The sequence below is a fragment of the Polyodon spathula genome, chromosome 10, assembly GCF_017654505.1.
Source record: "Polyodon spathula isolate WHYD16114869_AA chromosome 10, ASM1765450v1, whole genome shotgun sequence".
NCBI lineage: Eukaryota > Metazoa > Chordata > Actinopteri > Acipenseriformes > Polyodontidae > Polyodon > Polyodon spathula.
In genome coordinates, this window is record NC_054543.1 from 33,177,139 (window position 1) to 33,191,819 (window position 14,681).

Below are 14,681 nucleotides of genomic sequence, written 5' to 3' on the forward strand. Positions count from 1 at the left end.
GAAAGGGGACAAATTGGGGTTCCAAAAAAAATGAGAAATTGATGCGATTTTTTTAGTGAAACCAAAACTAAATTAATGTATTTAACATTTTTGTTCAAAAATGTTTTAGCACATAACTGTCATTACTGTAACAACTAAAAACTGTTGTATAAGAGATATACATCAAAATAGATTAGGAATTTATTAAATTATACAGTGAAAATATGCATTTCATTTTTCAAAAGAATCTTTTATATATTTATATATATATTTTTTTAAATATGAACCCCTTAACCCATTGCTAATATAACTGACTCCTACCAATGCTGTTGCAGTTTTATTCACTAAAATAACTATTGTTACAGTAATGACACAGATTAAACATGTAAATAAACCATTTATAATGGTACTACACAGATTCCAAAATGGGTTTTATTGGAAATCGTAGCGACCCATATATTTGATCCCCACTCAGCAGCATGCCATATTTACAGTATTATATAAAAATCACACAAATACGTGCATGTGCTTATGTACTGTAATGGAAGTACAGCTGTATGCAACTTTAGCTTGCATGCAGGACTACTTTGGTACAGTTTTCTGAGAAATCAAAAGTAGAGTACAATGATTATACAGCACCTAAATAATGCACACAATCACCACATTTTTACAATTAAGTGAAAGGGTATTTGTTTGGGTATGGGTAGATTTCTGAAAATCTAACACCTAATCCAGTCCTAAAATGACAACAGGCTAAGTTAATACAGAAGAAAAGGTTTTATTGTTCTAGTACTCACTAGTATTACAAATAAAGGTGGGAGTATTTCAGATGAAAAAGAGGTAAACATGCAAGTGGAATGTAGCAGATGGATGGAGATTATCAGTGATGGAAGAGACGCAGGCTGGTGTGTGCCAGAACAATGCCCAGCTCATTACAGGCATCGATCACAACCTGGTCAGCTGCAGATCCAGATGGGGCTGCTATGAACTCCACTCCGCTCTGGAAACAAAAGGGTAAAACCAAAACTCAGCTCCACTTTTAAACAATACAGCATGCATAATAAAGCTTACCGATAGAGAAATATAGGGGGTTAATCACCACTTTGAAGCATCATCTATATTTTGGTTACAAAAACTCAAAGATGTGGCCTTTTGAATGTATATTTCAAGTGGGCAGTATAGTGAATTGAGGCAAAATGACATTCTTTAATATACAGATATATTAAATTTGACAGGAACACACTCGTATTGGCAATCAAGGAATGAAAGCAGACGACAGGTACCTTTTTAGCTCTATCCACATTGTCTCTGAAAGGGAAAAAGGCATCAGAGCTCAGAGCCACCCCCTTCAGTGCACTGACCCAGTTGTTTTTCTCATTCTCAGAAAGCAGCACAGGGACCTCCTCAAATAACCCCTTCCACGCCTCCAGATCTGCATCCTGGAAGAAGGGGAGAGGACTGTTTAAGCCTGGGGTGTAATTGCACAAAACATTACTGAAATAGCAGGCACTAAAATGATGCTTTCACTTAAATCAGCAAAAACAATAAAAAATAAAAAAGGGGTGTTTTGTAGATTACCATGCCTTGGTAATCAAGGCATCTACCCATTCAATTCCTTTAAAATCCCCAAAGTTTTTCGGGTGAGACGTCATTGTAAGTGACTCTGCAACTGATACATAGTTCGCACACTATAGTCTCAGATCTTGTAAAGCGCTTTGTGTTGGTGGCCCACTATGAAAGGCGCTCTATAAAAACAAAGATTATTATTATTAAAGTCTGCTCCTCCTTAGAACGCTGATGAAGATTCAGCTTTGAGTTTCCTTACCTCACCAATGGTGCCGCTAACATACTGGTCAATAGCATTGGCAATTTCCGCTCTCTTCACTCCGGTCTTGAACCGCATAGATAATACAGTGGGGTGATGCCTTAGCCACCAGTTGTTCGCCTTGTCACCAGCCAGGCGTGTGCAGTGGATACGGGACTGCTGTCCGGCACCAATACCAATCACCTTCAACACAAATACAGGAATGTCATCAGAAAGACCGGAGCAGGCTGCATGGAAAAGCTTCTCATCATTCCCTGCAGTGACTACCAGTACAATGTTTAACCACACATGTTGGTCTGGAGTTCAGAAGCACTGGTTATGCTTCTAGCCAGGGTACGCTCATTATGCCCAGTCTAGGGACATATGATTAAGGAGTAAATGGCATTTCATACATTTCTGCATATGCATGGAATATCTGAAGACCCTCAATTTATCATGAAGGAGGAAATAGCTTCAAATGTCATTAGTTTTTTGTTTTTGTTTTTGTTTTACTTTGTCAATTAAATGTTTGTTGTTTACCATCATACTGAGTGGTTCTGGATTATGTTGCTCTAATATTACTTTAATATAAAACAAACAAGACAACCCTAACTTAATGCCACTTGAAGCTACTTCTTTAACATAACAGAAAAACAATGCTTTGGTTACCTATTGTAAAGCTTGCACATGATATAGTCCAAATTTATAGAAATAGTTTACAATTCTTAATACAAATAAAATAATTAAATTAGGTTCCGTCAATTCTAAACCAAGGGGTAGCAAATGTCTGCCAATCTAGTTCCAGACCAATGCTGTACATAGTAAGAGGAGCTGCACTCCAACCAACAAGTCTTAACAAAATTGGTATTCCTTCCAACTCTGGTCTCCACAATAGATGTTCAAAGCATTTTAAAATAAAATGAAAAAAAAAAAAAAAAATTGCCATCTTCAAAATCAAATTGTAAACTGCATCAATCAACCTCGGGCACAAAATCGGTTTACTTTATTACACTAAACAAAGACAAGATGGCATGGATTATATTGGCATTCTCCAGGGACTATATATTTTCATACAGCTTTTGAAGTATCCCCATGACCCAGCAATATTTACAATATATATTCATGCTGAGACAAACAAATATGTATTTTGGATATAGAAATCAGGATGTTCATATTCTCTACAAAAATTACAGAAACACCTTGCTCTTATTTGCCGCCACACCAGAATTTGTGCGACCAAAAAAATTGCAAATTTAAAAGAGCTCTGTGTGAGTAATACATAAAAAAAAAAAAAAGAGCCTCTATTTAAAAGTTTTAGGACAGCAAAAAGTAAACAATCCAGATTATGCGCACATGCACTGGGAGAAAAATGCTTTGTGCTGCTGTCTTATTTAAAAAAGACCTGAGGAATGCAATACATAAGAATCAAAACAATTCTCCCCTTCACAATGCCATTTCCACGTTTGTTTTATTTGAAGTGTTTAAAAGTTACATTTCAGTTTGTTTGCTTGTTCAGCTACAAAAGGAATTGTAACCTTCATTTTATTACTGTACTTTAGTGTACATGGCCACGGTTTGCTGTGAAGAAACAGCAATGGCAAGGAATGAAAAAAAATAATTGTCAGCTTTATGTGCTATTTGTTTTGGGAATAAACAAAACTTTTAACTTTGTTTTGTTAATTCTCTGGGGTAAAGCAAGTCCAACTTATTCTTTACTCCTGCAATATTTTTCTATTTTAACGTGTTACAAATTGCAAAGTCTTGGTGTAAAATAGAAGCACCACACAGGGGCCACGGTTACGCCCCCTGCCCCTATGCTGTCTCTGCCTGTGTTCAGAGCAATATAATGGCTTTTATTACTTTTTGAAAAACAAATTAACATCCAAACATGAAAATCTCTTGGTTTGTCCCAGCACTATATCTATCTATCTAAAAAAAAATAAAGCTTAGTCAATGGTCAAAATAAGGAAGCTGCAGTTGAGCGCTTTCAAACACTTATTCTTTAGCAAAACAAAAGGTTTAAACAAACAAACAGCACGCAAGCTACGGCTATCTCAGTGCATAAACGGGGAACACAACTGGCTACTCCCAGTCTTCTCTACTCTCCTTCTCAAAACAAACATTTCTTGATTATTTTAAAGCATGTGGCCAGGGGTTGTTTGACCATCAATTAACACCTCACCATATTCTACACTTATTTCTCAGCCTTGCCATATCTAGTACCAACTTAAAAAAACTTTTACAACTATGTGGCTGTGTAAGGGTGGCCATCTTGGCTCCATGCAGTTCTCACAACCTAAGCCAAGATGGCTACCAGATACAAAAACACATTTCTAATCTGACTCTGGCATTGCCTCAACCCCCCCCCCCCCCAAAAAAAAAATTCTAAAACACGGTTTAAAGCTATTTATTATACTTGCTAGTTTACTGCTGCAATTATTTATACACTAGAGTTCATTACTGTTTTATGCTAAAACATTCATAAGCCTCAATTTAGAGTAACAGTACCATGGAATCCTTAGCTATTCATAATTTTAAACTTGCTAGTTTAAATTACTAAGCCCACCTTATGTACAGCAGATCTCCTGCTATTCACAAGCCATTCTAATAGTGAGAACTTTTTCCTCTGCACCCCCAGTCCTCAATTAAAGTCATCCTGTCTTTTTTGGCCAGACATTCACGTCTACTGGCTTTCAGTCACTTTGTGTTCTGGGGCCAGGTTCAATGAGATCACCGTCTTGCTTGTTCTGTGTACCACATCTACCCCTACATCCTAATGAGCATAAAGGCAGTGGTCTGTCTACTTGTTCATAAGTAATCATCATGCACACGTTCTAGCTAATGTATCCGAGTGAAGCCAGACCTACAAAAAGAAGAGTCTGGCTGAAACACAGTCTCCTCGGCTTTCTCTCCTAGTCAAATTACCTGTCCATCCTTGGCGTAGCACACAGAGTTAGACTGGGTGTACTTGACAGCAATGCTGGCTACAATGAGGTCCCGGACTGCGTGCTCGGGGAGCTGAAATAACAATGAAGAATTGCAACCAGCTTGGAATATCTAGTTTAAAGTCTATCCAAAATAATTTTTCTGGACAGCAATCGTTGAAGGCTTGTAAGTTTTTTTTTTTTTTTGTTTTAAAACTTTTCCTGGGAAACAAATGGGTTTTGTTTTATGGGGAAAAGCAAGGAAAACAGACAAATGTCAGTACAACTCCTTTAACATTAGTGTACAAATAATGGCGTTACTGGTTCACAGAAATATCCACGGAAAACGTGTGCAAGTAAGCAATGAGAATTGGCAGGTAGCACCTTGCTATACCGGTCACACTGAGCAACTGCTGTACAGATGGTATATTCATGAACCACTCAAGTCTTAGGTTTGTTTGTTTTTTTAATGTACATGTGTAATCCGTGCATTTGATTAGTCAAGTTCCAATTTGGTGGAGTGTAACAGATAGCAAATTAATCCTAGTCAATCTCCCTCCCGACCTGTGAGGGCGCTGTGTAAAAGGAACAGTGTGCTTTGGACTGGATGGTCTGTCAAAGTTAATTCCAGGGTCAGTCGGAAGCCAGTCATCCAGGAAGGGGGCAAAGTCACAATGCCCAAAGTAACAGCCCTAATGTGGTACGCGATGTGTCAGTCATGGATTGAAGGAGACGTGACGGCTACTTAAAAGTATTGTATTCTCTTCATATCTTGTATTTAATATGCTGGTGCTTATGGTAGCCCCTGGCGATTGAATAATCATAGTTCATGATGGCACGTTGAAATTACAAGGTTCACCGAGTAATAAACGTCAGTTATGGTTAACACAATCTGTTGTTTTGGTCCACCTACTTCTCCTTTGGTGACGACTTTGCTGAACAGCGACCGGTCAATAACTGCACTGTTCCTCTTCTGCATCAAATGTAACCCAAAGAGAACACGCACTTCAGTCTCATCTGGCTCATACTCAGGGTCCATCTAATTCAAACATAGCAGGGGAAAAACAAGGTCATCGTTGTTTTTATGCAAACAGAAACAAAGTAGCCCTTTGCACAGCATAAAATGGCTCTCAACACAGTTTGCGACATCTGTATGTTCAACATCCAACCTGAAACTAACAGGACCGCTAAACAGACAGGTTTTATTGGACACTGATAATCTTACTTGACCAAGATCATCATAGCAGACAGAGGAAGCATTTTAAAATTAGATCATCTCACCTGCAAGACACAATAGTTTCCATTTTTCTTCTTGGACAGAATTTTTAACGCCTCTGCTTCATAACCAGGAGCAATTATTCCATCAGATACCTGTCAATGAACAGATTACACTTTGGCATTTAATCAAAATGATCGTGCTGGATTTTGTGAAATAAAATAATGCACTTTCTAAGAAGGAAAAGCTTGCCTTTCAGGCCTAACTCCAACCAAAAGACTTTTATCAGTGGGGGCTAGATAAAGACCACAACCTGAACATTGTATACTCCATACTGTGTTTGTAAATAACTAGACAGTAATAAAACTGAAGCAAAATTCTTTTGCATCTGACAGTGTTTCCTGACAATCTGCTTTGCCCATTTTGTTCCTATGTCCAGAATAAGTTACTGTTAACATATCCATCTGAAAATACATTATAACTGACTTCAACAGTGTCTCCACAACATTTGTTTATTTCTTCATTCACTTGTCGTTTCAAGCCATGCTGCTTGAACTTGCCTCTCTGGAGATGATTTTGGCAGTAGGAACATCACAGATATCTGACACAGCAACAAAGTCCCCAAATGAGGACATCCGGTCGGAACCTGGAAACAAACAAGAACAGACTTGTGAAATAAAATAAATACATGAAAACACAGAATCTCCAAGTCACCATTTTTATTAAAATGGCTAGTGTACATCACACTTTCTAACATTTTAGGTTTCAGTACACATGTATAATTTGTACATATTGCTCTTTTTTACATATTAACAGTGAGGCTGCCATTACCTCTAGCTCTTGCGTAAGCAGTTGCCAGTGGTGTAAGATCCTTGTACATGTCGTACACCATACAAACTTTAGCCTCCTCTTCACTCAATAGCACACCAACAGCAGCACCTAGTGGACAAATTGATACAGGGTATTTCATGTCAATTCATTCAGAACACAATTGTAGACCTTTAATTAATTAACAACTATCATGAGAACAAAGTAAACCGACCAATTTTAAGATCAAGACAGGTTTAACGGTGAAATTTAAAATCTATCTATCTATCCATGTATTCTAAAATTCACAATTACTGAAAATGTATCTAGCAAATAACCCCCACTAAATGAAATTACTTGAATCAAACCACACATTTGCAAGGGTGACTCCTGCAGTGTATATAAGCAAACAACGCAATTAGTAGAGTGCAGGTAAGACTCCTAAACTAGGCAAAGCTTTAAGGGTTTGATGACAATGTACATTATATGATTTTCCAGTTGCAGAGCTAAAGACTGTCGTCTCAAGGAGGGGTTAAGAACCCTCTTCTATCCTTACCGGCAGGGCTCACGTGTTTGAAGGAAGTAGCTGCAGGTAGGCCCAGTGCTTTCTTCAGGTCTCTCACTAGCTGCCAGGCGTTCAGTGCATCACACAGATTGATGAAGCCAGGGGAGCCATTCACCACTGAAGACACAGAAAAATGATCCAGTCACTTAAAAAAAAAATAATAATACCTTGACAGTGCATTATTGCATTGTATTTAAAGAATGAAACAATAGATGCTCTAAATTACAATGCTGTCATTCTGGGAGAGATATGAGATGAGTATAAAGCACAGATAAGTGGTTCTGCCCTCCTAACTGTGAACCAGAAATCCTAATACCTTTAAAATACTGTGTGTGAGATTATAAATCGATAGATCTCAAAAGACAACTCCAGTATTTGACATACCTTTGTCAAAGTAAAGTGTGTTTAAAAACCAGCAGTGAAGACACTTATCTTTTGATGCCATGGTAACTACTGATGTAACAATCTACTATTCCTTCTATTTAAACCTTCAGGCATCATGGTATTTAGTTAATTTATTTTTCCTTTTTTGTACATTATCTAATTTTATTTCTTCCAAAAACAGGTATGTTAAAATAGAACCCGATTTCACCCTATCTTGTCTGGGCAGGGAAACCCTGATGAAACATTTAGTTATTTTTAAGATCAGAACCACTAAACAAAACAGTAATAGCCAGTGTTGAGGGTGTGAAGGGTAATACCTGTGATGGGGAGCTTGGGGCAGAGAGTGTAGAGCTGAGCAGGTGCCTGGTGGGGGTTTGTCCCATAGCGCAGGGGGAGCTGGGAGACCCCCTTGCTGTACTCCTTTCTGAAATAATCCGAAATGGCTTCATCATATTGGGCTGTGTGAGTAAAAGCCTGAAGATAGAAAGGAAATTTTAAAAAATATATATATACATTTTACTTCACTACATTTGTAAAACACTGGTGTGCTGGCAAATGGATAATACGTTTTACAAGATAAGATGTACAGTGAAATCCCTCTAATTCTGCCACGCAAGGGTCAGAGAATAAATGTTTGTAATAAAGACTGTCTCCATTTTTAATAAGATATTTACACAGGATACACAGTTTAAGTGCTTCATTGTGTTTATAGTGTGTCCGGTCAAAGAAATGGGAAACAAGGGCAGAGTTTACATACTATCTACTCGAACATCTGGTATATATTTGACATGCATATTTGTATGGTTAATCATTAAAAGGTTTTCATGAAAAACAAACCCCTTGAACCATGTGGATCTGCACCAATCTGATAACCCCTAACCCCATCTGCAGTCTAAATCAGGATCTTAATTAAATATTTTATCACAAGCTTTTCAAACCCTTTTAACTAGTATAATTTGAATTAATAGTCCTCACATGTGTAGCTATATTTTATCTTAATTTGCTAGGAATCAATTATTAAAAGTGGAAGCATCAATTTGATGAGGTTGTAACGCATTTACAAGGAAGGTAACGATAATAACACTATGTAACACAATTTTTTTTCCTGGGTAGTAAGTGTTATTTCCTAATTGCTTATGCCTCAAAAGTATAGAAAATGGCTGTTATTCCCCACAAACTTTGCTTTTGTGACCAAGACAGTGATATTTCAAAATATCACTATTTCCAGTGGGAAAACGGGCAAATGTGTGTCTTTTTGTTCACATAGTCAGAAAAAAAACAACATATGGATCCAAATTAACATGTATTTCTACCTAAGTAATACAAAAATGACTACAAAAGATTTAGAAGTGAGTAGTTTTTCGAGATTTACGATTATACTGTAAGCAAAGTTTGTGGGGAATAATAGCCATTTTCTATACTTTTGAGGCATAAGCAATTAGGAAATAACACTTACTACCCAGGAACAAAAAGAAAATAATAATAATTTGTTACAAGGTGTAATCATATGATCTATCGATTGGGACACCACGATAAACAGATAATATTTTAATGAAATTGAATATTCCATTAAATTAAAAAACGTGTCTTGTATATAATAACTTACTGTCAACTACATAACCTGTGTTGTTGCTTCTAAAAGTAAATGAGAATATGCGTCTGTGAACAAATACTGGATGAGGATGATGCAGAGATCTAAAGTAACCTGCTTTGTTAATGTACAAACAAATTTTGTTTTTAAATCAGTCCCAGCTGCAGCAGTCCGTCTTGAGCGAAACTAATATTTAACATTATTACGTTCCCACGTGGCGCAGTTTAAATTTTTTTTTTGTACCTTTGCTTGACTGCCATCAGAATCTAAGGAAAAAAAAATCCCATTTAAATGCATCAAGATTTCAGGCTGTAACACAAGAAACTGAAAATGTCCAAGGGGGTGAATACTTCCTATAGGCACTGTATATTTAATATTTTTTTTGGAAAATTTTAACTGTTTTTTTTTTTTTTTTTTTTATTACGCTCCGTTCAGCCGATTTCTGTACCTTCAGCCACTTCCTGGTTTAGAAAACTCCTACTGGGAGATGCTGGCGGAAGTGACACGAGAAGGGGAACGCAACTGCCTCATAACACTTAGTGCATGGCAGTCAGATTTGGAAAATGCCAAAAAGGTGTATTGCTGCCAGATGTGGAAACACACTTAAAGGGTCTCCGTTTCAATTCCCAACTGAAACAAAACAAAAAAATGTATGGGAAAAACGTATGAAACTTAAGAGCAAATTAGCATGGCGCAATAACAGAGTCCTCTACACTGTGCTCTGCGCACTTTACCGACGACTGTTTTGAACAAATCAGCCGAGATCAAAGGGATCCGTTTGCTGCGGAATATGCAGAGAATTTCTAGTTTTACATTTGCAAAAAGCAAGCAAGGCTTTTTTTGGTTGTTTATTAACAAATAAATACACTTTTATATAATCATCACCACAGCCAATTTTACTTTAAATTTAGTTAAACATACTTGTTCAATAAAATTGCTTCTGGTGAACAAGACACACGTCACATTCATGCTGAAACATAGCTACAGTTTACTTTAGTGCTCTTTTACTACAAGTGTTTAAAGATGCTGAAAATTATAAAAATCACCCCTAAAGATTTGGTCAATGAGTTTTGGCAATAGCTATCCAGGTGACAAAGACTAACTCGAGATAAACTAATACAAATACTATTTTGTGTTTATCTTATAGTCTGACGTGGGGAGACACTCAATTTTTTAAACCTGGACTGGATTAGATCGAGGGCCAGAGTGGAGTACCACTGCTTTAAACTGTTACTGTGAGAGAAGTTTATTTCCTTTTTAAAAAGCATTAACTCGATAAATCGATGTCAGGGTTCGATTTACAACACTACTTTCTAAAGTTTGTAGCATCTATGCAGGTATACCATGCAATAGCTGTACACCAATTATAATGAAATGCAGTTTTCATATCCTATCCCATATTAGAAATGTTCTTTGGAGGTGAATGTAATTATCCTAAAATACCTTCAAAGCCAGAACTTTCCGCATCTCCAGAGAAGTGTCCTTGGCCTCAGAATCTTCTATCTCCTTGGCAATCCTGTCGTAGTCATCAGGGTCACACACAATGGTCACCCGGGTGTGGTTCTTAGCCGCAGCACGCAGCAGTGTCACGCCACCTACACAAGACAGTTGCAAATCATATCACCTTTTCAGAGTTTTTTTGGGATAGCCAAAGAAACTGAACATCTCTACTGTGGAACACAAACGATTGTGGGGGAGAGCAAGCACCACGCTCTGCTTCCATATCTTTAAAGCTTACCAATATCAATCTGTTCGACAGCCTGCTCGACTGTGACATCACCAGAGGAGACTGTCTTCACAAATGGATACAGGTTACACACCACAACCCTAAAAAGAGATCACATTACAATCAATGAAAACAAATTAAATGAATTAATAAAATACAACAAATAATGGAATTGAGGCGTTCTATAACACCAGAGTGAAACAGATAGCTGAACCCTTTACAGCCGATTATGACTGAGGAAATTCTGTAAGGGCTTTTAACAAGGCATCAGCATGGATAATGGTAACTTTACCCTATTTTCATCAACCACAAACTGTAGTTCAGAAATCACACGTTCTGTGAGGATCATACATCTCACTGTGCTTTGGCTAATATCTTCATTCAAAACACTGCACAGACAGACAGGATGCGCTCAAAAAACTATGTAGACGCCCAGGTGTGTTCACGCTCCTATTGCTACATGAGGTGGTCCAAATTGGTGCTTGTGTTAAGACTAATACTTTATATACAAGCCAGCTTTCCAATACTTGTCTAGTTGACAGTCTCAAAAGATTACATATGTTTGCATGAGATATTTATAATATTCCAACGACACATGACATACATTCACATCTAACAGGAGGCGGCAGTCCTTTAATTAGCTGTACTCAAATTGTTCACGCATGACCAGCAATACCAGTGTAAACACATTCACAAATTTCCCCACATTCTCTGGAGTACATCACATGAGCTTCATTAATAACACAGGGAGGCAATCATTTGAAGATCACCAAAAGAAGAAGGAAATGCAATAGTTTCTCCTTATTAAAAAGGGAGGTGAAAAAAATGCACTGCAAGTACATTACACATAATGTACCTCACAAAACTGAAACCTAGGTTGTCCATATCAGCTTTATCTGATGGGGTCTTCCTCGCCAGAATCCCTGTGGAGAGAATTATTATTTTAAGGCAGCAATATATTGGCAACCTCCAGGTTTAGATTACTGTTTAGATCAGTTAAAAAGACACCTGGAACATTTACCTCCATGAACTGCTGGGTGTAACGTTTTCACTCTCCCCCCCAGCATCTCAGGAAACCCAGTGAGATCAGAAACATCCCTGCAGTGGAATAAATCAATACAAAACGGATCTACACACTTCACAACAAGTGAAAAACACCATGAAAAGTTCCTGAGACTGCAGATCAACAGTCAAAGCGCACACCATTAATACATCAACACATGACCTAATTAGTCCATTGATACACCCCATAATTACATTATTTTTTTTTTTTTTAAAGCAGACACTAGACAGTACTGGCTGTTCACCAGTTTCAGCTCTAGTTTCCAACAAGACCCCTCAAATATTCTTACAACATCTGTCTATGAACCAAACATACATGCCCCTGCAAATGCATGCAGCAACAGGTTAGAACTTTGTCATCTTAAGCATCAAAATCAAACATATCTGTAAAGATCCTACCAGATAACACACCTTCAAGGAGGAAGGGATGAGGGGAGAGGTCCCCAGGAATCATACAAACCTACCTGACAGGGAGCCCAGCTTCTCGCAGAACTTTGGCTGTCCCTCCAGAGGCAACTAGGGACAGACCGGTGGCAGACAAGCGCTTAGCAAAGTCTACCAGACCAGTCTTATCAGAGACACTGAACAAGGCTGAAAAACAGAAGCAGCAAACAGTGCACTGTTTAAGCATCACAAATTAGAACATAGTATTAACACTAACGACAAAAACAAAGCTTTGCTGTTGTTATTTTACAGAACTTTTAAAACCACGCACAACAACTGAACCAGACACACCGTTCAATGTAATGTTTATTTGTTGTTCATGTTGTATGCATCTGAATTTATGATCCAAATACAAAACATATACAGCCTGTTACAAACCCCCTTAATATACTAAAAGTCTGCCCATAACATTTAACCTAAACTTCTGGACCTCATTGCAACACCCTCAGCCTGTAATCTCGACCTTGGCGTTCTTATTTCAGTCACGATGAAAAGTGGCAATGCACAGTACGACAACTGCAGCACTGCAATCCTCTGCAACAAGCACACGTCGGTACCTCAGCAACTTCGTGCACAAACGAACGCAAAGCAGACGCACATATAACTTAAGCTTTGACATTTGACCAGTTACTACCCTCGGAAGCAGAATACAAAATCAGCTGATATTCATTTCTATATCATATCATTCGTTATTTAGCAGTATGTCTTTACTATAACTAACAGAGAATAACTTCACTATGACGGCAATTGTATCTAGCCCAATGACACTGTAACGTATTACCTACTTAAATTGAAACTGGTAGCACGCATTACCTATTTCAGTTGTATTCATGGTGTTCTTATTTGTTTTACCGCCACCAGCAATGATTACAATAGCTGCCTCTGCCTCTGCCTGTCCCCTACCCACGTGGTTTTCATATTATGCTGTACTGGTTGATACGCTTCACAAAGCATGCTGGGAACTTGAGGAAGTTCCACCTCGGTTAATTACGGGCAGCCAACCAACAGAAGGTTACAGTATCGCACACAAATGCTAACCGGAGGGGCAGTATCGCATTTTTTACACATTAAGCATACATATATGATGCATTAGAATCATATAAAAAAAAAAAAAATAAATAAACATAAACATACTGTCCAGAAGTCTCTCATGTCTCGGTGGTTTATGGGAAGTCGTTTGCCTTCAAGGAATATACAATAATAATAATAATAATAATAATAATAATATATAATAATAATAATAGAGTAAATATGAAACCAATATGTATGTTCGCAGTGCCTACAAAGGTACCACGAAATGTTCCCGTCAGGACAACTGAGGAAGTCAGCACCTCCGGTCACTTTTTTTAAAGTAACAAAAACTCCTATTCACTGCCAAACATGAACTACTTTAGATGTGTAATGGCTGCAATATAGGATACTGACCTTAGGGTTTCGGTGTTGGGAGAGGATAATTAATTGTTTTATTAACGATAATATGATAACCAATCAGAGTGCAGTGTCCTGACAGGTACATTTGGCGGTACCTTTGTACGGACCGCTGTATGTTCTGGTGAACCTGAAGTATAATTCCTGGTATTGAGATGAACGGTAGTTCGGCGCTCCAAGTTATCAGAGAGAGAACTGCCAGACTACACAGCAAGGACAATTTACGTGTTTTCAGGTATTGGCGCAGCAAAAGTAAATCAGCCAAAAGCACCATTTCACTTTTCATGTGTAGTTCCCAACACTCTTAGGTGAAATGTAGAAAATAAAAGTCAGTACCTGTCATACAGTAAGAGAAATAATTCACCAAAGTAAGGTAAAAATGTTCTTCTCCTTTTTCTTCCAAGTGTTTTTTTTTTTATTATTTTTTTTATTTTTTTTTATTTATTTTTTTTGCATATTTTTACAGATCACAGGCATTTTGAATGACTTTTTGTCAACATGGAAATATACTAAATATACTAAAATATTTATTGTGACTATTGTATCATTTGTATTAAACGATTCCTCGATATTTTAAAAGTGTATAGAAACACTGGTTTGGGGAATTCTATATTAAAAGAAAAAATATGTTATAGTAATGTAAAAAAATCTTAGTAAAATACATGTAGTCATTTTTCAATTAAAAAATGTTTTTTGGTTGACTGTAAGATTTTATATTAGTCCTCGAATTGCACAGAAGAAATGTATTAAC

General features: G+C 37.4%; 1 protein-coding gene across 1 annotated transcript; it reads right to left on the reverse strand.

The window, feature by feature from the left end:
• Window positions 1–741: 741 nt before the first annotated feature.
• Window positions 742–13,419, reverse strand: LOC121322332 (bifunctional purine biosynthesis protein ATIC-like). The gene is made up of 16 exons (XM_041262155.1): window positions 13,316–13,419; window positions 12,523–12,649; window positions 12,018–12,094; window positions 11,853–11,919; window positions 11,009–11,097; window positions 10,714–10,865; window positions 7,997–8,153; window positions 7,287–7,412; window positions 6,755–6,862; window positions 6,484–6,569; window positions 5,989–6,078; window positions 5,621–5,746; window positions 4,709–4,801; window positions 1,805–1,987; window positions 1,263–1,418; window positions 742–979 (listed from the first exon to the last, which is right to left on the reverse strand). The coding sequence occupies exons 1-16, from the start codon at window positions 13,332–13,334 to the stop codon at window positions 860–862; spliced, it is 1,776 nt and encodes a 591-aa protein (XP_041118089.1). The 5' UTR covers window positions 13,335–13,419; the 3' UTR covers window positions 742–859.
• Window positions 13,420–14,681: the final 1,262 nt, after the last annotated feature.

Bases quoted from the DNA above. Each gene is read 5' to 3' on its own strand.
- LOC121322332 (XM_041262155.1), bottom strand. The intron at 7,413-7,996 runs GTATTACCCTTC...CTGTGTCTTCAG, and splicing joins CCCCAAGCTCCCCATCACAG to TGGTGAATGGCTCCCCTGGC. The intron at 6,079-6,483 runs GCAAGTTCAAGC...GTTCATTGACAG, and splicing joins CCAAAATCATCTCCAGAGAG to GTATCTGATGGAATAATTGC.